This window comes from Orbicella faveolata, unplaced genomic scaffold (genome assembly GCF_042242905.1).
Source record: "Orbicella faveolata isolate gen_17 unplaced genomic scaffold, um_ofav_v1 contig_2, whole genome shotgun sequence".
Taxonomy (NCBI): Eukaryota; Metazoa; Cnidaria; class Anthozoa; order Scleractinia; family Merulinidae; genus Orbicella; species Orbicella faveolata.
Window position 1 is genome coordinate 20,087,057 of NW_028301547.1, and position 24,285 is coordinate 20,111,341.

General features: G+C 39.1%; 2 protein-coding genes across 3 annotated transcripts in view; one reads left to right on the plus strand and one right to left on the minus strand.

Annotated features, from left to right (window-relative positions):
- LOC110048546 (von Willebrand factor A domain-containing protein 3A-like) overlaps window positions 1-10,237 on the minus strand; it is a 32,664-nt gene extending 22,427 nt beyond the window's left edge. For both annotated transcript variants that reach the window (XM_020754308.2, XM_020754307.2), the window contains exons 1-13: window positions 9,956-10,237; window positions 9,789-9,860; window positions 9,229-9,406; window positions 7,095-7,219; window positions 5,571-5,654; window positions 4,997-5,051; window positions 4,175-4,276; window positions 3,370-3,476; window positions 2,679-2,804; window positions 2,306-2,414; window positions 1,866-1,931; window positions 1,231-1,389; window positions 444-585 (exon numbers count right to left, since the gene is read on the minus strand). In XM_020754308.2, the coding sequence (XP_020609967.2) occupies window positions 444-585; window positions 1,231-1,389; window positions 1,866-1,931; window positions 2,306-2,414; window positions 2,679-2,804; window positions 3,370-3,476; window positions 4,175-4,276; window positions 4,997-5,051; window positions 5,571-5,654; window positions 7,095-7,219; window positions 9,229-9,406; window positions 9,789-9,860; window positions 9,956-10,119 (1,489 nt within the window). In that variant the 5' untranslated portion in view covers window positions 10,120-10,237. The remainder of the gene's footprint in view (window positions 1-443; window positions 586-1,230; window positions 1,390-1,865; window positions 1,932-2,305; window positions 2,415-2,678; window positions 2,805-3,369; window positions 3,477-4,174; window positions 4,277-4,996; window positions 5,052-5,570; window positions 5,655-7,094; window positions 7,220-9,228; window positions 9,407-9,788; window positions 9,861-9,955) is intronic.
- Window positions 10,238-10,748: 511 nt separating this feature from the next.
- LOC110048549 (ras-associating and dilute domain-containing protein-like) lies at window positions 10,749-23,886 on the plus strand. The gene is made up of 15 exons (XM_020754314.2): window positions 10,749-11,138; window positions 11,547-11,736; window positions 13,495-15,377; window positions 15,849-15,883; window positions 16,445-16,691; window positions 17,102-17,500; window positions 17,606-17,756; window positions 18,926-19,063; window positions 19,187-19,235; window positions 19,625-19,815; window positions 20,327-20,629; window positions 20,964-21,406; window positions 21,952-22,017; window positions 22,772-22,845; window positions 23,223-23,886. Exons 1-15 carry the CDS (start codon window positions 10,890-10,892, stop codon window positions 23,320-23,322), a joined length of 4,518 nt encoding a protein of 1,505 aa, XP_020609973.2. The 5' UTR covers window positions 10,749-10,889; the 3' UTR covers window positions 23,323-23,886.
- The last annotated feature ends 399 nt before the right edge of the window (window positions 23,887-24,285 follow it).

Consider the following 24,285-nt stretch of genomic DNA (forward strand, 5'->3'; position numbering starts at 1 on the left):
CTTTGTCCCAAACAGTCTTAACAATATCACCTCAAGTCAAAAAGCATAGCTCTGTTTCACTGTTTCAGGCTCAAATGGAGGGGACAAAAGTGTAGTTTCAGTTTCCGTTATTATTTTGCCACACATTAAAATAAAATAACAATACAAATATCAAATCTATGAGTCAAGGAAGCCCAGGGAAGCTGTTTATGTAAAGCACTACCTTTAGAGATATCTAAGACTAAATACATTAATTTAAATTAAAATACTGCCATCAGGAAGGATGATTTATATAAATACAATGTATATAGGTCCAGTTACTTTTTTTAACGCACAAAAATGATTATTGTTTAGACTGAAAATAGGAAATTAACTAAAAAGTTTCAAGTATTCAAGTGTCTAGAAAGGAACTTGTGTAATCTGATAAGCACATTTAGACATTTAACAATCATTATAAATGGTACCTTTTAGTCCATGTTGTTTCAGCCACTCAGCTGATGTCCTAGCAGGAAATGAAGGGTGCTCAACCACCAGGGGGGAGCTGTCAGTCTTGAGTATCTCACCCTCCTCAGGAGGAAGCTTCATTAGGTCTAAACTTGGATAACCCTTGAAAATGACAAGGTGCACGGTGAGAATTGTATGACTGATCAACTAGGAGGTTGAGGCCAGGTGGGACATACTGAATTTATCGCAATGATCAACAGCTTGCAGAATGTTTCAAGTGGGATGACTAACAGTCAAAAACTTGCCCAAGATTAAAAGTCCCACTGAATAATTGTCACTTTGATCACTACATGATGAAGATCAAAATTGCTTGAAGAAATAACTAGCATGGAAGTGATTTTCACCAGTGATTCTGGTCACCACAACAAGCTACCACAATTGCCAATAGTTAGCATATCAGATATTGACTATTCCCTAGCAATTCCATAACCATCACCTACATGCAGTATGCCCTCTTGAACAATTGCAACCAAAGCTCTAAGCTTTTCAACCAATTAGATTTTGTGATGTGAACAAATGACTTTTTTAGGCAGAATTCGTATAAGCAAAACGTGTCAACTGCCAGAGAATCCAGGCAAAAATCATTAAGAAATTCTTGACATGAGATACCTCTGAGATTGGCTGAAACTGGGCTTAGGTAATAAGATGCACTACAGAGTGCCACTCTTCTACTACCCTGCTACTATAAGTATTGCCTGGGAATTTCTCTTCCAGAAATCACAAGAAATTGTGAAACATTATACTTACAGTGCTCATAGTACTGCTGGCACCAGTCTGAACTGCTATTCTTTTATCACCCATGGCAATCACTCCACTTTTCATCTCTTGGATCTTCTTTAAAATTTCCTGAGCCTTCTTCATTTCTTCTGCTATTAAACTCAGATCAGTTCCAGTCATAATTTGCTCCTGAACAGAATCAGTACAATATAAACAAGTGAGTCAACATGGAAAAATGTTTCTTTGAATTCTTCTAGTTACTGGACCAAAAGTGTCACATGTATTCACTGCTGCAACAAACAACAGTAAAATGACTATTATAAGTGACCTCCAGATCGAGCGGTCCGGGTTCGAGCCCTGGCCGGGGACATTGTGTTGTGTTCTTGGGCAAGACACTTTACTCTCACAGTGCCTCTCTCCACCCAGGTGTATAAATGGGTACCGGTGAACTTAACACTGGGGGTAACCCTGCGATGGACTAGCATCCCATCCAGGGGGGAGTAGAAATGCTCCTAGTCGCTTCGTGCTACAGAAACTGGGATAAGCTCCGGCCTGATGGGCCACTTGGCTCGCATGCAGACTTTACCTTACCTATAAGTGACCTAAAGCACAATATTATAGCCCTTTCATGTAGTTTATCTTCATTGTCACACTTGTATACTCACATCACTGGTAGAAACATAACAATGGTATCTCCCTCCTGTCTGCTCAGCCAGCTCCTTTAGAAACATCTGAGACAAAACAAAACTTAGACCTACAATAACTTAATTAAGGTTGCGACATTGGTTACAAATCAATTAAAACACTAATTTGTGCTCTAAAGAAGATTTTGTTGTAGATATGAACAATGAAAAGTTAGAATTTGTAACTATCACTTGACAATGTGCAGTTCCAGATTACATCCATACCTCCCCACCCTTCTGGAAATTCCAGTTAAGCTTCATACATTTCTTCAAATTTTTCGTCTTCAAGAATCCCCCATCTCCCAGGAAATTCCAATCCCTTCTGTGGTGGGATTATGGATATTTTCTGGAACTGCACAATGAGATTAACAAACAAGGACCATTCATAACTGTTAATGAAAGCAATACAAATGAAAACTTACATTAGTTGCAGAGATGCTGCAGTCATAAGCCACAGTGTGTAAGGGAGCATGTCTACCTGCCAGAGACTCACGAACATACTCACAGATCACCTTTGGGTTTTGATCAGGACTGTAAAAAAAATATTAAACCAATATGTTTCTCTACTTCATTGCAGGATATCTTTCTGACCTTCTTCAGAATTTTAAAAAGAGAATCTTTTTTTTTTGTTTCACAATCGGTGAGCAAGGCTTGAATGTGACATATCTCCTGATTTCAATTCAATTCCCTCATGTTGGCAACTAAGCCATTTGTTGCCTTCACATGAAAAACGTTGACCTTGTGACAATGTTTTTGACCAATCATCTTACAAAGCAATGAGCTACAAATTCTTACCAGCTCCCTAAGACCAGAACAATGGAGTCAATCTCTTTTCTCTTGATGACCTGTTTAAGTGCAGAGAGCACATTACACCCTCCTTGAGGATGCAGACTCCTTGCCCACCAATGTGACTCTTCAACTCTGCAAAGAAAATTGTACATCAATGTTAACTGAGTATTATTTAAGATGTTGCACACACATTTTAAATTTATAGAATGCTGTTGAAAAAGAGAATTCCCTGGAGCTAGGCAGTGTGGCCTGGTGGTTAAGGATGCTTGGTATGTGATTTGGAAATCCAGAGTTCAAATCCCCCTCCCTGCTACTAGTCAGATGGATTTGTGTTTGGTGGTGTGAGATTCAACTCCTCCCACACTTTGTAGACAACCAATTGGTAAGACTCCTGCCAGTTGTTTCAGTGTCCCCAATTAGTACAGTAGTGCTAAGCACTTTGACACCTTAATAAAGTGATTTATTTATTATTTAATTTATTTTTATTATGTCAACATACTTGGGTCTTTACTCTTTCAATGACTCTCTACATACATTGATGTGAAAAAACCCTCAGCATGTAAGGTACTCGATGCTGGAGAATTGTAAACTTACAATGGACAAGCATGCAATTCTGAGGCTAGTTAATATTCCTCTTTTGCTGAAATTAGTGCTATTCAAATAAAGTTACATCCTGTTAACCAATAATCCAACATACATCCTACAGTTGACATCTCTGACCACTGTCCATAATGGCTTGGGTTGAGTTCCAAATGACACTAAGAACAGCCTGTCTTTGTTGACCAACTGTTCATCTATAAGCTCCTAATAACATTCAAGATAATTTCTTTAAGTTAACACACAAGTACAGTAAACAAACTAACTAATAAAAGGTGTTTACCATAAAACTCGAAGAACGAAGACAGAATATAATTTTATGGAAAATTACTGAGAGGCAAGGAAAAAGTCAATAGCAGGTGTGAGAAAACGAAACTGCAAACAGCAACAGTAATTTATTAGTTTGCAGTTCTGAGGTTTGCTTCCATGTCCTGAACTTTATTGTGATTGGTCAGTACACAACTGACATGTCAGAATCAAATCAAAGTGTTCACCGTTTTCTGAGTTTCACAGTTATTAGCACCTGACCTACATACAGATTAAGTTAGCACTAATAGTGCCACACTTAAAAATTGGGTTTCTATTACAAAGAGTGGGCAGCCATCGACATGATATCACACAAAGAAAGTAGTGTGCCTGGGGCTAGTTTGCTTGCTCAATGGGTGAGTGAAGTTTTTTGAGGCCAGTTTTTAAAGACATTCAAATTACAGATTGAAGTACTCTACATAACAGATGAAATAATTGTAAGTTTTAAGAGAGATTAAAAATGTCATGCAAAGTATTGTTTGTTGGAAGAAAATAAAAGGATAGGACCACAAGTGAGTACTTTTTCAAAAGTTACTTGTCTTGAAAACAACTTTACACACAAATGACTAATAAAAGAAATAACAGAGAAAGTCCCATACCGCTAATGACTCTTGGAAGAGTTGTAATCTGCCATAACCACAATTAGAATCTGATGCATCAACTAACAGGGCTACATTCTGTCCTTTCACTAGACCAAATGCCTGAATGTGCAATTAAAAATACTACATGTAGGTATATAAATAATGTAAAATTTGTTTACCTAATGATGAACTCCCAGTAAGAGGATCCACAGGATGCAATGTCTCAACGTGAATTTGTAAATTAGTGTTAAAGACGCGACAAAGAGACCAACTCTTGACTGTTCTAGACAAGTTTAATGAATGACTTTTCGGCCGTTCGGCCTTCCTCGGGTTAAAAATTAAAAACTAAAAAGCTATAATTTACAATGTATCTAAAAGTATAAATTTAAGTAAAATAACAATTATAATATTATACTGCAATTCAAGTACAGCTGTCTGGCTCTCAGAAATTAAAAAGATGAAGAGTAGTAAATAACTGGCTCTCTTCACTCATGGCCTGTTTGTTTTGCCCTAGTCCTCATTGAGAAACCTGTTCATGGACTATTTAGAGCTAGCCAAAGTTCAAGATGACAAACAAATCTCATGTGTAATGGCCTACTCAGGGGTTTCATTAACTTTTTCAGTGGGAAGACAACTCAGGCATTCACAGATAGACAAAACACTTTGAACTATAAGTTAGAAAAACCTTGCTCTAGATTGTCAAAATAGGCAGACAAAATCATCCTCACAACCAGCCAGTTTTCCCGGTACCCAGTCCTTATTGAAACCCCTGTAGCAAGCAAGAGTTAAGTCACAGAGGACTTAATAGTATCTTTCAGTATTAATTTATCAATAACGTACTCTTTTACTCCCTCGTAAGAGCCAATTAATTCTCTGCTGGCATAACTGGATAAGACTGTAACACAACGATACAAGAATAAATGTCAAAATTTAATTACATGGCTGTGCAGAACAGTTTAAACATTGGCACCCAGTGGCTCCCATTGACCATGGTTACTGGTACAACTGTAGAACAATAGGTACTTTGGTATAATTTCAGCGGTCAGAGGTTACTAAAAAATCTATCAGAACCTTTGTTTGTTTGGTTGCAGTTCTGCTTACGTTGATTCACAGCAGGGCTCTGCAAAACTCACTTCAATCAATCAACTTCCACAACTACAAGTTAACAGAGTTGTCAAAAGTAGCCCTACTGCCATCTTCTTCATGATCTCTGCCACATAATGCATGCTATAAATTTACCTAATTCCGTAGAAACATAACATAATGGCAAAATCAGGTGCCAGGTCCATGTAATACTGTTTAGTTCAAAACGTTGTGGGAACCCTACCCTGTGCTCATGAGTATGTACTGCTGATATTCCAGATGTAACTGTACATACTTACTTCAAAAGTAATAACGTAAAAAGATGACTTACTTGGTTATTTTAAATTCATAATCTTGTAGTTTAACAGCATCATATTTCATGTGAACTTGACCAGGATCTGCACCAGATGGAGGTCTAAAAAAACAAACAATCAAAAAAATATAATGAAGTAATAGATGATGGTAGAGGTGGAGAATAGCCCATCAAAAACCATAGGTTTTTAATGGACCATTCCTGCCTGTGAAATTTTCGTCAAATTTCACAGGTCTCGCAGTGTCATATTTTTTAGCTGTTATATGTCTGTCTCGCAGTCTTGATTTTTGCAAGGTTAAAAAAATCTTGAGGTACCAATTAGTTTGTTTTCACTTATAAATGATGACTGGACATCTTAGAAGCTGAATGTCTCAAGCTCTCATTTAAAACACTTTGAAGTCTCTGTCTCACAATAAATTGAGGAAGTCAAAATGTCTTAGACTCGCAAAGAAAAACACTAGTCTCACCTTCTCTCAAAGTCTTATGTCCATTTACCATTCATCACCCATAATGGTGACCACATTTTGTCTATTTATCCATCACTCTTTGTGACCTTTGTGTGGGAGGCGCAGTGACCTTCTGGTTAGTGGGCTCCACTCTGGAGCAAGTAATCTGGATCGAGCCTTGGCCAGGGACATTGTGTTGTGTTCTTGGGCAAGACATTTAACTCTCACATTGCCTCTCTCCACCCAGGTGTATAAATGGGTATCAGCGAATTTAATGCTGCGGGGTAACCCTGCGATGGACTGGCATCCCATCCAGGGGGGAGCAGAAATACTCCTGGTCACTTCATGCTACTGAAACCGGGGTAGGCGCTGGCCTGATGAGCCACTTGGCTCATATGTATATAGACGTTTTACCTCTAATTGTGGCCGAATGGTTTATGTGTACTTGTGCATGTATAGGACTCCAGATTGAGCAATCTGGTTTTGAAAGCCTTGCCAGGGTCTTGAGCTAGTGTTCTTGGGCCATACACTATACCCTGAGACTCCCATCCACCAGGGAATTACAAAGACTTCAATACAGCAACTTTGTGCTTCCGAAAGCAGAGATAAGCATCAGCCTGATGGCCTACTGGTTTCAAATACAGACTTAACCCTATATGTTACATGAAATTCATAATTTTTGACTCTTAGACACTTTATGGTCAGCTGAAAAGATTTTATACAATTGAAGGTTAATTGTTAAAAGCTCCATTTATATATGCAGCTTTTAACCAGAATTAAATTTTATTTTTTTTTAAATTCTATTTTAAGTACTGTAATCATTTTTGCCAGCGTGAACAACAGTGATGTCAAGTAGAAAATCATAGCACGTGGTATTGACTCTTAGAAAAACTGTTATTAATAGTAATCCATTTTAAATTCACTTTTCCTTTCCAGGGCATTTTTAAGGGAAAAGTTATAAGAGTATCCTTTCAACACTCAGTTTTTGTTGAGTTGTGTCGGCTCATAACAAAAATCTTTTGCTGGAACACTTAACTTTCAAACTGTTAGTAAACTTTACAAATCAAAAATTATTAAAAATTATGAAAATTCTTACTTGACAGGGACTCCACATTTCATAATCTCATCAAATGAAAGAGCCCCAGCTTCCACACTGTGTCTCCCCAGCCAATCAGATGATGATTGACCCTCGGCATGAGCTGCTTCTAATCCAATCACAGCCTACAAATTAAGTATAAAGTTAAGTTACAACACACCACACAAACATGACAAATACCGTGTAATATTGAAATCAACTTAGCTTCTTGGAACATCTGCTGTGCTGTTAAAATTTTTCAGCCAAAAGGAGATTTTACATATTAAGGATTACAGTAACATTTATTTACTTTTTAAATGTACTATATATATCAGCATGGAGTAAAATCAGTCCTACATGAACTTAAAGCGGCAAGTACAAAATTATTCTAAAATCAAAGACTAATAAGTTTTAGTCCTAATCATTAGGCCTAAACATGAAGTCAAAAAAAGCTACCAGCAATTTCAAATTACTTTTACCGGTATTTATTAAATGTTTAGTAGAGTCATTTTCCATATTCAGAAGTATTTTTTTTTAGTCCTTAGAACCACAAATTGCAATTCATCTGAAAAATGCCCTACATTTTGGATTTAAGGAAGTATTTGAGGATTTAAGGAACAATTAATGGCTTATCAACTTGTAACTACATGTACAAGTAGCATGGCTTGGTGTGGTTTTTAGATATTAAGAATTAAGAAATCAATGATTTACGTGACATTGTTTAAATTAAGGTGATTCAGAAAGAAAGATTATAATGATCTTAAAAATAAATATATGATAGGTGAATTGCAACAATGTAATAGTATATATATATGTCCACTTCACACATTTCTTTTGCTCACAGAAGTAATAGATCTTCTAACAGTAACAATTTGTACACATTAATTTTCAAATTTTGATACTCCTCCTAAACACACAGTCTGTGCTTCTGTTGTTTTACCTCATCTTTGTCCAAATTTTCATTTAACAAGGAAATCACACTTGTTCCTTTCAACATTTTATCCTGGACTTGACCAAAAACAAGATCTTTCCACTTTCACTACTGCTTTGTCAGTGAATTCTACATTCTAATTGATATAAATAACAAATTTTTCTCTCCACTATTATAAGTCTGATATTGCTATTCAAAACAGTCAGATTGAGGCTTAGTAACCAGGATACAATGGCTGCAGGTGTTGATGAAGATTATTTATTCATAAGCTTTTTCAACTGAAAATAGATCATTTGTCACACAACCTTATTCCAGTGTGTCAGACAGATATCCTGGGTAAATGTTTTTCTTTTGTCAGTACAAACAAATGGGTTTTCCATTGTACAATTTGGATTTAGCAAGGTAAATTTATTTAAATTTATTCTAAATTTGAAAACTTTACAAAATATTGCTCATGAAAATAAGTTTTATATAATTTATAAATTAAGGCAATTTTCACATGTAATCTTTTATATTGAAAATTCTAATTAACTTGACTTCCCAGGGAAAAAACAAACTAAAAAAAACTTCAATCCAAACCACAGCCTTGTTTTACATCCTGCGCACCCCACCCCTGTGCCCGAAGCTAATGCTAAGCTAAACAACATATACACCTATTTGATTTAATATTTATTATACAATTCTTGTATTTGTCTCTAAGCCTACTACTCTTTCAAACTTGAAATATTAATTCTTCTCATGTAAATATTACTTATTAAAATTTAAATGATTTTTTTTTAGTATTTCCCATTTTCGCAACGACAGTATCCTGTTGCTGGTTAATGATTCACATTACAGTCTCCACCTGTCTTAATTCAACAAAATTTAATTATATAGTAATACTGCAAGGAGAAGTTTGATAACCATCACTCATCAGGAATTTTAGACATGGAAAAAAATGCAAGGCAGGACCAGTCCTACAGATTCCATGATAACTCTTCTGACTGTGAGAACCTGTTAAGATCATTCCATCTTACTAATTTCCCAACATTGTCATCAGGCAGGTATACTAAGAATAATGAAAACCATCACCTAGGAGATCTGATGTTTTCTTATGAATACTGCTAAATTCTCAAAACTAACATTTAAAGAGATGTATGGTAATCAGTAAGGAGAATTGAGATCTGAATATAGGAGTGGAATGGTGAATCATTAAGAGATCTTTCAACACAAGGATTCCATTACCTGAAGATCATGGGACTGAGTAACTGATGTGACAGTCAGTGCCCTGGGTGGTAAAGCATCATTTGTCTTCAGCATCTGCCATGGGGGACGAATCTGACCTGCAGTGACCTCCTCAGCGTAGCTACTTGCAACATCGGAATCCTTTGGTTTTCTTGGGGCAGGCTTGGGTTTTGGGGGTCTGAATAAAATCACACAAATTATAATTCAAATAATAAAACTCAAGATAATCACAAAAGGGTACTAATTAAATTGGATAATTGGTTTCACAGGAAAACAGACGATCCGGCTTTGGGAATTCTAAGAAAACCGTTTAGAATAGGTTAGTTTTAGAACTGTTAGAAGATATGTTTACACTTTTACTGAATTTACATTTGACTATTAGATTTCATGATCACCGGAAAACAAAGCAAATCTCACAAAAGGAAAGAAAGCGCATCATTCCTGAAATCATTTTGCATGAGACATGTTAGCAAAATTTAGAAATCAATGTCCAAACCACAACAATAATAATATAATTATGAATGGAACTTTATCAGCAACAATTAGAATCATAATTTTACCTTGTAATTACTGCAGGTTGAGATTTGACTTCGATGTTCGAGTGTGTAATACTCCACGGGCTCTCGGGACGTCTGTAAAAGGAAAATAGCAGAACAGGACACTCAGATTACAGTTACACTTTACATATAACCTTAAAGATAAATCTAAAGTAAGGCAGAAGTCTAACTCGGCCTCCTCCTGCGACTGACGGGACACCACATCTTCGGCGGGTTCTGTATCTTGCCGATCTTCCGCCTCCGAAGCCGACGAAGAACTCGACGAGCTCGAACTAGATGAACTCTTAGACATGGCGAAGGTCTTCATTAAACGTCTCTTCCATTTTTTCTTCATTCAGACGATCAATGGATTCCCTAGAATTTGTTTCGCAAATTCCTAAACAACCACGAACGCCATTTTGTGAACTTCCAGAATCTCGCGCGTTGCCTTGGTGCCGAGTTGCCATGGGAGTCACTGCTGACCATGAAAAATTGTTCTTATTTTTGTGGGCGCGTCAATATATGTAAGTAGCGGCAATACTTTATATTATGTCATTTAAAAGATTTTGAAAAATATCGCATATATACCAAAGATAATATCTACAAAGTGTCTAGATATTTGGATTTGAACTTTAGAATCTTCATAAACTCGATAAATTATTGACGTTTTATATCATAGTTTTGTACCTTCTCGGTTTTACGCTAAATTCGACTTAATATTTATAGCATTACTTGAAAACTTCACTGTTTTCCCTTATTTGTTTATATAAACAGTAACGTACATCTGAAGACTCTTAAAAACGTTTTTCCAGCGTTGGTTAAGAATAATTTGGCTGGTACTCAAAGTGTCTTGTGACAAGTTTAATCTCCCTGTTGTTGTGGTACGTAAGGGATCTCTTTATACAGCCAATGGTGTGAAAAATTCATAAATGTTGCATTGTTTTAAAACCAATGATCGACGCGTTTGTTAAACAGCAATCTAAAATATCTTTTGCATGTCAATCAACTCGCGCCGCTGTGCGGTGTGTACACAACTTCCGAGTCAAAAAAGATGTTGAATAGTCTAGCTCGTAAACCATTCAACGTCGTTCTTACTCGCAGCATGTGAATGGCTTTATCGCGCGTATGGATGACATAATCCAGGGTGAAGAGCCTCAGGGTTTGTTCTCGAAGCGTTCATCGTCGAATATTCTCTCCGATCCGAGAATTTTAGCTCACTTGCGGATCGTGGCGGAGGAGGCGCAAAGCTCCGATAAGGACCACGAACAAGATGAGGAGTCCGAGCTACAGAACACGAAACGAGAGCTTGGACTTAAGATAGCGGCTTACAATAAAGGAAACCAACATGGCGCATTCCGACTGATATTGAAGGAGGTGCGTTGCGAGCTGAACGTTGTCACGAACGATGTATATTGGCGAAGGAATGTGTGCTTATATCTTAACAATATATAATAATCGTAAATGTGTAGCACACTATTTTGCTCGTGTCTGGCTTATATATACACCAATAAGTACTTAAAATCTGGCCGTGAAAATCGAGTTACTGTAATGATCAGGTAACTTTTGAGATTAATTCACTCCGTGGTTGACATTTTACGCATCGAAGAATCCTATTCAAGTCAAAGTGTCATTGGCCTACATGTGTTAGGCTTGAACGAAGGTAAAATTGCATTTCCGATAAATCGTATTAGACCTGGAACATAAAAGGCGTTCGGAATTGCTTGCATGTGACGCGCGCGGGCTTTAGAACACTTAATTGATGATGTGTTCTTTCACTTTCAGGATTTAGGCTTCGAAGGAGCTTTACGATTCTACTTTGAAGACGGCAAAGAAGAATTGACAAAGGCTCTGCGCCTGACAAACAAAACACTGGTCTCTGAGCTGTTGCCGACGCTGATTGAAAAGTTCAAGCCTGATTTGGTGAACTCTGCGGTCGAGAAAAAGGCCAAACTGTACGAAGTTTATGAAGAAGGTAACAATTAAAACTACCTAAAACTACCAACGCTCATTGCTAGGGAACAAACATTATGAAAGCGTCGTGTTCGTTCAAGTATTTTTTCAAGATTTACAATGAGTTCATTCCAGTTTACAGGATAGAAATCAAAATACTTGCACGTGATATTTTACTTTATCGCAGCGGAGAGGTGCGGATGTTTCGAAGCTTCTTATTCAGCCAGCCGTGATTGATATTTTTTATTCGATTTTAACCACAACTTTATAATGCCAATGATTGTTTTGCGTAAAGTTTGTAGTGTTTACATTGTGGGCCATTCCTGACATAGCAACGTTGACAATCTTTATTATAACTCCTGTGACTCGAACACGGAAGGGGTAATTTTCAATTGCCAGTTCAAAAACTTTGCATACAACTTTCAATTCACAGTATAGCACGGAAGATCTCTTCAAAAGTGCGGTCAGTGAACTAAGAATGGCTATCATTGAACGGTTATTGAAACTTGATGAGGCGACTAATAGAGTACCATTAATAAATAGCAATGTTCGAAAGCATTTAATTGGCTTCCTGAGGAGCGTGCACTTTGCATTGTACATTTTTCTCATCTTACGCAAGCTTCAATTCTAGTACAGATCATCGCATTATAAACACTCGTACGAATTCTTCGCAATAAAGACACATTGGAGGGAAATTGCAGAGGTCAAGGTTTTACAGTTCACTGATAAGCTGGAGATTTACAGGATTTTGTTCATGCTTAAGAACATCAGTACGTGGAGATGATAAAATTGATTTATAATAAGTCTATAATTTACTGTCTCGTAGAGAACTGCCCAGTTCCAAAAGTAAGTTTCTAGTTTTCTCTCCTTGTATTTCCTGTTTGCAAAAAAGGAATAATAGCAGTAACGGTAAAATGAGAAACTCATTCTCATTGTTTGTAGTGGGATTACAGCATTGTGAAGTGGTGTCTGCACATCAGATCTCTTACACCTATGAAATATTATTACCAAGTGACTAATAGGTTTTTATGACAGAGTTGTTTACAAAACATGTTAGATCTACAAGACAAACATCAAACTCCTTGCTGTATTCTTTATCAATAAATTCCAATATACACAGGATTTCCCAAGAGGGTTGAACATATGATTTGTGCTTATAGATCACCATTGTCAATAAGACAGTTCATTTATAAGGACAAAGAGGATTGTCTGCTAGCTAATGGTCCTAAGTAATGAAAGTATAGTCAAGTAAAATCGGGTAATCAGAAGGGAGAATAATAATTTCATTGCTTGAGCTTGAGACAGATGCCTCCTGTATTGATTTTTACACTGTAGCAGGCAAAGCATTAATCTCTGGCGAGAGTCTTGACTAATTATAATCTGTGAAGTACATAATGCTCTTAGGAGACATGAAATTTTGCAGCCATTAACCCTTTCACCCTATAAGTGCTAAAGTTCAAAACTGAAAAAATCCCTAATCTCATTTATCAGAATAATGAGGAATACGTAATGGCATATGAAAACAGTTACTCAATAGCTTTCATTCAAATGGTAACACATTCAACAAGGATGATCCACAGATGTAAAAGTTGGAATTATATTTTCCTTGTAGGGGATAAGGAATACACGTCTGTAGTATCACAAAAAAGTGCATGTATTTTTCAATAGGTCTCATCTGTCGGTTAGAAATACAAGCGTAGATATAAATTTAGAAGTGCATTAGTTGATGTGAGGTTATTAATAAGTTTGACTTGATTTCATTTTTTCAATTCTCTTATAGATGAAATTTGTTTAGACCCTTCAGATGCCCCTCTTGAAATTGCACTAAATGCCAAAAAGCTTCCAAGATTTGTTTTGCGTTTGGATTACAAAAATTCTCCACAGACGTCTGTAATATCAAATGGTGAAAGTGTCATAAACAAGACATCATTGCCTAATGGAACAGCCTTGAGCAATCGTGCTACAACCCCCAGCATTCCGTCTCCAAGTCCATCAAAGGCTAGCACACACACTGCTGGTAGTGACAACAGCTCCACTGGCAGCTCTGCGGGGCAATCACACTTGAGGAATGAGAGCCCAGTTCCTGGCAACAAGCTATTTACAAAGTCGAAAACCCCACCACCAGTTCACAGTGCAATAAATGACAAAATGCCATCGTCATCGAAAAATGACAAGAAGAGGAACTTTTTCAGTTCACCACGAAGTGCTTTTGGGATGTTTTTTGATGGAGCTGGAAATCAGTCTGATCAGAGTTCCCATGCTGCAAACAAAATGGCTCGGGCAAAGCACAAAAGGAAAGGATCTTTGGGCCGTCTGAGAATAAAGAAGAAAACTGAAGAAAAGACACACACTGAATTGTCCACGGAGCAGATGGCTCCTGGCATTCTTAAAGTCTTTGGTGATCATGTTTCACCAGGTTCAAACTACAAAAGTGTTCGAGCTACTGAGATGACAACTGCAGATGAAATCGTTCAGCAGGCCCTTGAGAGGTATTCACTTTCCAGGGAAAAGGCATCAGATTATGTGCTTTGTGATGTGATTGGGTACTTTACAAAAAGGACAGGCAGGGTTAGTAATGCCGAGGAAGATGCTGATAAGTGGATAACAGAGTATGCCAGAGTGATCAGTGACAAAGAGAAACCTCTTGTGCTTCAACAGTTGTGGAAGCCAATCAAAGGGTTTTCTCGTAGGTTTGAGCTACGGAAACGAATTGAAACACAGGATTCATCATTCTTTAAAGCAAGGGGAAGTGTTGCAATCATGAAAGCTGCATCAGTACGTGAAGCTCATGTACCTCCAAGCATCAAAGAAAACCGACGAGATACAGGACAAAGTGAAGTGTCACATCTGTCATCAGGTGAAGAGCAATTGTCAAGTATTGGTGTGGACGAGGGAGGGAGCTCTGGACGAGCATCAATGATTGCATCACCATTTATTGCACCTACAGACACACCCTATCTTCTTCTTCTTAAAGGCTGTAGTAATGCTGATGACTTCTTATACCACAGACTAGATGAACAATTAGCTGTGGTTGGTCGCCCTGTGCATCACATTGAAACAGACCAATCTCCTGATATTGTTCTATTAGCTCCAGACATTCTACCTCAGCACTGCATTTTAAGTAAAAGAGTCGAATCATCTGCTCCAGACTTTGAACAAGACTATGACGTTAATTTTGCGGTCTATTTAGAACCTTCCAGAAGTGCAGATGTTTGCATAAATGGAGAAGCTGTTTCGTCGCCCACTAAACTCACCCCAGGGGACTTAGTTTCATTTGGGAAGCATTACTATTTCTTATTCAAAGATCCCTCTCAGGTGGCAGATAGTTCCATGAAGCTAACTTGGGTTAATCATTTGAAACAATTTTACAAGTTGCAGATGTCACAAATACTTCAGAACTTTCCTGACAGTAATAGTGCAACAACTGTTGTAGGCATTGAAGATGAGCCAAGCAATAGTTTGCAGTTGTCGTACTTGCCACAAGATGAGGATGAGTTGCTGGAATTGATAATGAACATTGTGGATTTAGCAGGAGATGGCTACAAGTTGTCTCCAGCATATTTGTTAATTATGTGTATTGAACATTCTGCGCAATATCACACGGAACTGCAAACAAGGCAGCTTCTCATCAAGATGTCCAATGCAATCCAGACTGTAGCATCAGTAAGTTTGACTTCTTTTGTGAGGAAACAATTTCACTTCACTTATGCGCACAATGATTGACACCTGTACTTCAACACACCCCATAATGAGGTATCTTGGAGATACAGTTACCTCCTATTTCTCCCAGCCAGGGGAAATAAGAAGTGCTCTATTTTCAGGCTAACAAAGGGATTGCTAAATCGTAATACTGACTACACAAAAGACACCATATTGTAACTTTCAGTAAGGAGTCGGCTTCCATCAGGGACACTGAGTCATCGCAGTCATATGAAAACACAACATTTGTAACCACCAGAGTGAAAGTCCTAAAATTTGCATAAGGGGTCACTGTGTCCTTTTCCCAGCCACACACAAACTATTACAAATGAACTAATTCAAATTTACAAGGCTGTGCCAGCAGTTAAATGCCCTCTTTGTAAGTGCACTAATAATATTATTTATGAAATGATTTTCTCTTTTTTTTTTTTCTAGGAGAAGACAACAGAAATGTCCAAGACAATAGAGAGGTATGGTTCAAGGAATGATTTGCCATTGGTATTTAAAGTTTGTGGTTTCCAATCCATAAGTGATTTAAAAGTTGTTTTCAGCATTTACATTTTAGCATTTGAACCACCAATGTAAAGGAGCTCTAGGAAATGTATCTTAAATAATATGTCTGTCCTTTTACATGCACATTAATTAAGAAATTCCATGCTTCATAATCGCCTAGAGCTTGGGTTGGGGAGACATTTGACTTTTCGGGCTAAGAAAAATGTATCAAAGATTATTCAACCCAAGTTATACATATATGCCTCTTATTGGAAAGGCTGCACAAACCTTAATAGTATAAATATCTATTGTCCATTGATTATGAACTAGCTATTCTTATTTCCCAGTACCATCTTGTAACTTATTGAGTACGAGTTCTAAAAAGTCCAAGCTTTATTGGGTTTGGTATGATCTAGTAGACCTGTGTTCTCAAACCTCTCCAAAACCTTAAGCGGTTTGAAAAAGCCAACAGACAACAGACAGTGCTGTTTACTATTTGATAAATAGTGATAAACAGTGGTAAATATTTGTTTCAACAGAACAACAGTACCAGAAAAGGCATTAGAAGAGCTTCTTCCTCAGCTGAGACCAGTAGTTTTCTGGATGGCCAATTGTCTGGAAATGCTTCCCTATCTCCAAGTCAACATGTCTCAGTTCATCAAAGATCCTTCTCAAGTTGCTGAGTATGGTGATGAAGCTTTGCTCAATGCTGATGAGGAACTGCTCATGTTTCTTGAGGAAGTTATCATTTATACTTTTCAGCAGACTGTGTACCACCTCACTAAGGTATTACACTATTCTGTGAAATTGCTCTTAAATCGTTTGCAACTAAATTTGTCTCTGATGTTTGCAATTCTTTGTAGAGTGAATTTTGTACAAATTCTTACCTAGCGCTAAGAAGACATTGTTGCAGTTTAAAACTTGGTTCACATGCAATATTGAAAGAAATAAGCTCACTTAAATCAGTTTGAATTTCGCGGGGTTTCTCGTAACTGGACATACAATTTGTGTCAATTTAAGCTATGTATTCTTTTCAATTCTTTCCTTGTTCTTGTAAACAGAAAATTTAATAGGTGGTAGAAAACTCTCTTTTCTTTTTTCTGCTACAGTTCGAAATTTGGGTAGGGGAAAATTCAAATTCATATTCTGATTAAGCTTATTTGCATTTGGTTACAATCACACCGTTTCTCTGTCAGGTGTTGTACATCGCTCTTCCGGCCATTTTGGACACGAATCCATTCCAAGATACAGACGAAGACAGCGACAAGAAACCGCAAGAAGTAGAAACCGTCATCAGCATCTTCCAAACCACTTACGACGTTGTTAAAACGTATTCAGTTCACGAAGACATAATCCACCAACTCTTTGCATATTTATTTTTCTTTACCAACGCTTCCCTGTTCAACACGTTGATGGAGCGGGGAGCTGGGGGCAAGTTCTACCGCTGGGCCAAAGGAGCGCAGATACGGGGTAACCTGGATTTGTTGGAGAGCTGGGCTGCGCAGGTTCAACTTCAGGACGAGGCTAATGACTATTTGAACAGACTGTCCACCGCGACTGATTTGTTGGCCACGCCCAAAGTGCAGCTTTTGCAGGTTTGTCCCTTTCTGGGATTCAAAGCGTTTCAGGCCGCTAAGAAGCAGTTAGGCGAGGTTTTGATTCGTAATCATTTTTGCTCATTTCTACCAATGTTTACGTAGGCTGACTGGATGACAATCAGAAGAGACTTCCCGGCACTTAACCCGGCTCAAGTGCAGCAAATTCTGGGTGAATACCAGCTCGGCCCTGGCAGGTCTCGACCAAGAGGCTGGTTTCCTCCTCCTGAGGAAGTGGAACCCGCGCTTCGTACAGGTAAGTTATAATTCATTTAAAAACGCACCCTATCGCTTTCCTTGTCCTAGACAGGTTTTGTTGTCATAGTCTCTAAGAGATAAAACAACAGATAACAGATTAGGTGTAGTTGATGTTCAATGGCTTATATAGTAGTAAGCAATCCCTCGATATCGAGTAGAATGTCAACTTGGTAGTGTTCAGTTTATGAGTTCGTTAATGATTGAGCAGTCTGATTCTTAAACGGCAGATTCGCAGACAGATGGGGCATCTGAACTCTGCAGAGACTGGAGCTGTGCTGGCAACCTGTTGCCTCTCTTTTCTCGCCGACCGGAGTCTCTCACGGTGTTCAGTTCTTTCCTGTGTTGCCCTACCATCCGTCTTGCGACGTTTCGTTGTATCAATAGAGCACAGTATTCTACGCGGACCTTTTCTTCTAATATCTTTAGCAACAATGAATGTATGAAAGATCATATGTTTGCCGAAAATTGGTATATTATTAGGATGGAAAAACAGTCTCTTTTTTTCTACCCCGCCGATATTCGGAGTCCCTCCTGATGTTTTCGCGTTTATTCCAGCACTTTTTTGAGGGTCCGTGTTTTGCTCGCAAAACTTTAGGCCCTGATGCTTTATTTCATATTCTGCGTGGTTCAATCTAGTGTTCTTCATTGACTTTGTGGAAGAAATGTCTTCTTCAACATGATCTGCCCGTGAGACCAGGGATTTCGTTATGATTACAGCTAGGTTAGATTTCCTGCGCGCCAGGCGGAAAGAGTTACCGGTAATTTTATTTTAGCGCACGACATTCGTATCCGTGGGTTTGGGAAACGCTTCATTCCAGCTCGCATCAGGTGTCCCAGATTTGCTTTTGCGCTTGGTTGGTAGGGTAGAGTTTCCAAGTGTGCGTTACATCAAACGAGAATTAATGTCCCCCCCTCCCCCCCACCCCCCGCCTGTTTTCAGTTTTGCATGTCATAAGATGGGAATCATGGTTAAACGTGAGAACAGAGCCATGAAAAATCTTCCCATTGAGTGGTGATTATGCCTGTTGCCGTTATGCCTCAAACGTTCTACAGATTGTCGACCCGACTCGATACATGCAGAGTAGGAAGAAATGGTCCTAAAGTTCTATAATGGCCTGAAACTCAAGATATGAATATCTTCAGCATATTTTTCGTTTTTTTTCGCAGCGGACATCTTACTAAACTTCTCTGAACATCCTCCGTTAAAACTACCGACTGAAGGATTTGTACTGGACTTCGAGACGGGACCGTCGGATCCGTCTTTCTACCACTATCTGGATGAGATTAAACGGGCAATGAATGCAGGTAATCAACTGGCACTAAACACTGTTGAGTAACATCGACTTTTTTTTAAAGACTAACCTGTTGTCAAGAGAGCGAAATCCGTCGCGTTTTTCGTAGCTAATCAAGGTTTTGTTTCTTTGGCAGGTCAAAGTACTACAGGATCAGACATGACAAGAGTCAATGGAATAAACAGGTTAGTGAGTGAGTGAGTAAATGAGTGAGGTAGTTTGCACTCCGCGTTGTAGTTGTTGGAGTACGTTTTGCTTGCTTTTTACTGTTTCGAAGTTCGTGTCTCTTTCCACTAGGCCTTAAACAGGTATGTCACGAATTCTGAAGTCTCTTTTTTTTTTTTAACAAATTACCTTCCAATAATCGATCAGTGGGACTCCGTCCACACCCGCCGGAGAAATTTGAAAACGCAAGAATCACCGGTCATTTTGGATTTGTGTTTGAGGAAAACTCGGGCAGGGAAATCACGTGATTATCGTGACGTCATCGTCTTCGAAAAGCTACGTTTTAATATTGTAATTATTATCACAAGTAAAACGTAACTTCAGAAACCACGTGATTATTTTATTACAGAGTTCAGCAACCGGAACCGGAAGTGAGCCATTCGGATGTGATTCGTGCGTCGTCATTATCACAGAGTCAAGATCACGTGCCTGATCTGGTAGTCTCCCCAGCCCCCCCTAACTTCAACACTCCTAGTACAAAGGACAAAAACGAGTTCACATTCGAGACTGTCGTGTCCAATTCTCCTCCGTCAAGAAGAGGTAAAACATGGCATTATATGATGTAAACTTCACATTTTGCGGGTCAGGCGTGATTTCTCAGTATTGTTCCACTCAAGTACCTGATATAGTGACAGGCTGGTAAATCGAAAAATCGTAGCGTTTTCTTTTGAGGTGTTCCTGGGATCACAAAATGGCCAGCGAGGTTTTATCGCCTTAACATAGCATTTCCGTTTAAGTCGTTTAGCCCCCAAGTCGATTAGCCCCCAACCAGAAGTCGATTGGTCCCCATTCACGCTTAAAGAACGAGATATAGACAACGTTTTCAACTTCTGGTTGGGGGTAATCTATTTCTGATTGAGGCCAAACGGGTAGGGGCTAATCGACTTGGGGGCTAAACTGAACGACCGGATACCGTCCAGACTTGTCGGACTCTGAGCAGGTCGGTAATCGTTAGCGCCAAGTATGCGAGAAGCAAATGGTGTCACAGTGTACATTTAGTTAAATTGTTTCTCCAGGTTTTAAAGTTGAGCGTGGCTGTTTGTGTTTGCAGAAAACGGGATCATTGGATCTAATGACACAAGGCAACCCATCCCACTTGAGAGAAGAGAAACTCCCCCAAGAAAACAAGAAACACCACCTGGCAAACCGAAATTCTCAGAACTGTCAGCGAACGAGGAAGTTGTCCAAGGCGGAAAGCGGCCCCTTGGAAGACTGGTGTCCGGGCAAAAGCCTGCTGCCACCACCGGCTATCCGTTCAATCGTTCGGAGGGTCGTGATTCCGTGAAGTCGTCTACTGAGGACTCTTCTATGGTTTCTGCTAGAGCACTGAAGAAAAAAGAGCCTAGAACCTCAGGTTGGTAGAACACTTTCTGCTTAATTTGTTAGCTCAAGTAATGTGTCCAAGTGGTGTTTTAAGCAAATATTCCTGGACTCTTTCAATAGCTCCATTTCTTATCACCCAATCAAAATGTCGCGAGTCTATGGGAGGTTGTGACGTCACATGACGCCATAAGGAATCATGTTGCTTCGTTTGCGAAAGTCGCGGCCTAGTCCTTCAGCCTAGTCTCTCCGACAGAGAGATTATGATATTTGTTGTTTGGATTGATTAAACATTGCGTTACGTTTTTCTTACATTACATTAAGAGAAGAACGATGTAAAGGTAACTTTTGTTGTTTCCGCTCCTTAGATCCATCAACTAGCGATGCTAAAGATGAAAACCAAAACGTGACGAATGGGAGAGCAGCTTCGCCTTACACGAAGGACAACTCCAAGTGGGTTGAAGTGACAGGCGCCGTGACTCGTGACGCCGTAAACAACGTGGACGGCTTGTCCGTGCTTCCTGTAGAGGACGTGGAAACGAATGAAGAGCTGGCTCTTCAGATAGCCATGGATCCGACAATTGAGACTTCAAAGGAGTTCGACGAGAGAAGGGCGCTACAGAAAGCCAAACTCTTGAGTCGCTTGAGAAATGAGTCCGATGTTGACATTGCAGATATACCTGCAAGTGCGAATGGCTTCCCAGCCAAGATGGAAGGCATGAGGGAGACTGATGACCGACAGGATGATGTGTTTGTTGTCGAGCTGGAGAAGGGAGATGACGGGATAGGCCTGGGACTGATTGATGGACTGGTAAGGTCGCTACTTCTCAATAACTCAAAGTGAAAGGACTTGTTTGTAGAAGGGGTGTGATCCATTGTATTACCGCAATTAGCCCCAATCGCGCAATTTTCTCGCATATTCGATCAGTTACGTCTTTTCGCGCGCTTGCCTCAGTTAGATATTTTTCTTGATATCCTCGTTAGCTTTTGTTCTCTGATAGTGATTGGCTCTATAATTTAGTTTGATTTTAAACTGATTTTTTTCTAGTTTCTTAGCATTTGTGTGCCAATCACGCTCTAAAATGTATTCAAATTACCATTTTGTGGGGTGTTCTGATTGCGGACAAAGTATACGATTTATTTCGCACCGATTGATCAGAGCACGAGTCTTCAGGGTCAACTGCTGTGCTTGACAAGCACAAATTAAAACAAAGCAATACAGGTCCATCAGACTTGCACCTTGGAGTTCGCTAAAGGAAAAAAAAAACGAATTTAAAGGCACAAGGATGTTGTGCGATTGTAATATTGTTGTTGCCTTTTATACGTTAGACATAAACCAGTGGTTTTCATTTATAGTACACACCATTACGATCGCCAGGGATTTATGTACGGACGCTTGTGGCAGGAGGTCCAGCCATGAAGGTAAGTAGAGATTCGAGACAAATTCCCTCGGCTAGTCTCCCTGCTCTATTTGAGAGGATACTCCCATAACACTCTCGTTTAATTTAACATACAGGGCATAGAGTGATCTATTGATATTGCATACGACAAGAGACGATGTTCTATATCATCGTTTCTTGATGCCTTCATTTGATTAGCATTGCCTCCGCAACACTGTAGCCTATTTAGGCCGCGTCTACGCTACGCCGGAGAAATTTTAGAACGCAACAATCAGTAGCCTACGAACGCAGACGTATTTGAAGCGACAGCCGGAAATACGACTGCGCTCCCAGACTAAACAATCCGTGGCCATTTTGGATTTGCGTTTGAGTAAAACTCAAGCAGGAAAATATCATGTTTATAGTGACCGCATCATTTTCGGAAAGCTTCGTTTTCAAAATTGGTTTCTGTCCACACGAAAACGCAAAGGCGGCGTTTTCAATTTCCTCCGGTTTGAAAAGCGTTTTTGAAAAGCTCCATTTTGGTGACGAATAAGAGAAATAAAGCTCCGCTTTCAAATTCCAAATTGTGGTCGGGGCGTTTGTTAACGCCAATCTGTGCAATATGCTAAACTGCTGCGCCTTATTAAGTTGTGTCACCGTGTATAAATAGTCAAGTGAAATGTTAATCATTTTAAGGGATGATCAGGCTTAGATTCTCGTTTACTGTCCTGTTGAATTTGTCTCAAAAAAGATAAGGAGAAGTAGTGAATTCATCACTGGTTTCTTGTTTGTAGGATGGTCGCCTCCGTCTCGGTGATCGTATCCTCGCGGTGAATGGAACAAGTCTTGTTGGGGCAGATTATCAGAGGTAAACGATTCACATAGGTTATCTTGTCTCACTGTGATGGACAAGCTAAACATGCAGTCAAACAACGGCATGCGGCTGAGCTTGGAGTGAGAAAAATCTCCTTCACGGTCCAAACCCGAGTTCAAAAAGTGCGACGCAAAGACCTAGTCTAAGGACTTCGCGCCGGGACAACACAACTGCAAAGGATTTTGAGAAAGTATGAAAAACGCGCGAGTGATCCCAGGACTCTTTTCTTGTCTTGCCTACAAAAGGCCCATGCATGTATTTTTGTGGGTTCCCTGTGCTCTTATTGTCCATTCTGCTTGAATATATGTTTGTCTAAAAGCAAAATGTCTCTTATTATGAATGTCAAGAAGTCAATTTTCTTCTGTTTTCAGTGCCATGCAACAGATCCGACAATCAGGACAACAATTATCTTTCCTGGTGGCGAAGTCTGATATTCATGTAGCTATGAAGATCACTGCTTCCAGCTGCTAATGCTCTCTGGTAACCATAGCAACCCCTATGATAACGTGATGATGAAGATATTGAAGGTCACTCGTTTCCAAGTCCTCTGCTGTTGACCGCGCAATATTCCAAAAAATGTCGAGGAGCCCCTGTGATATTTGAAGTGAAAAATGATGGAAACAAATTTTCCAGTGTATTTATCGAGCCTTGGTCCTCTATGTGAATCTTTTTACACCGTGCTTGTGGTTTTTTCATGTTTTCTAGTCGAATTTTACCAAATTTCCACGAAAATATAGTATTTTTGTTACCCAAGTCTTCGCAAGCAACGTATTTTTTATACTGAGTGTATCTCTAAGAGTGTACATTTTAAAGCCAGTTTACAGCACATTTTAAAAGGGTTCTGTACAGCTGAGGTGGTTCTACACAATGTATGCGCTTTTCGCTTGTCTGTAACATCCTCAGTCGTTCATATTCGTGTTTTGGATTAAAGATGCATAATTTATTATTATACGTATTGTAATTTATTCAGCATCACTTGGCAGCTTTGTGTAGGATGTATTGATTCGTAATAAAAGCGCTTGGTATACTATGCTTTACAGTTATGGCTCCGTCAATTCCAGTCCGCTAATCCCGCTCCCCCCCCCCCCCCCCGCCCCCACCCCACCAAAAAAACACGGATACCGATTTTGTTGAGGAATCCTTGGCCAGAGTGGTTGATGCACCATGATCCGAGTATGTTGATTAATCTGTTCAGTAAAACGCAAAATCCGTGTTTGAATTTAAAGATCTAATCTCGGATTTTCCAGAGAAGCACCCTTAATTAACACGTACCTGTAACCATTGTCGTGGTTTTGGGAAACAATGCATATCCGAAAGTAACAAAACTTCTGAAGTAATGCGACAACTATAGACGGATTTCGCTATTGCATTTACATCCTTGCTGCCATCCAATTCAGACCATGTGATGATTCATTTGGGAGGTTACAATTGTTC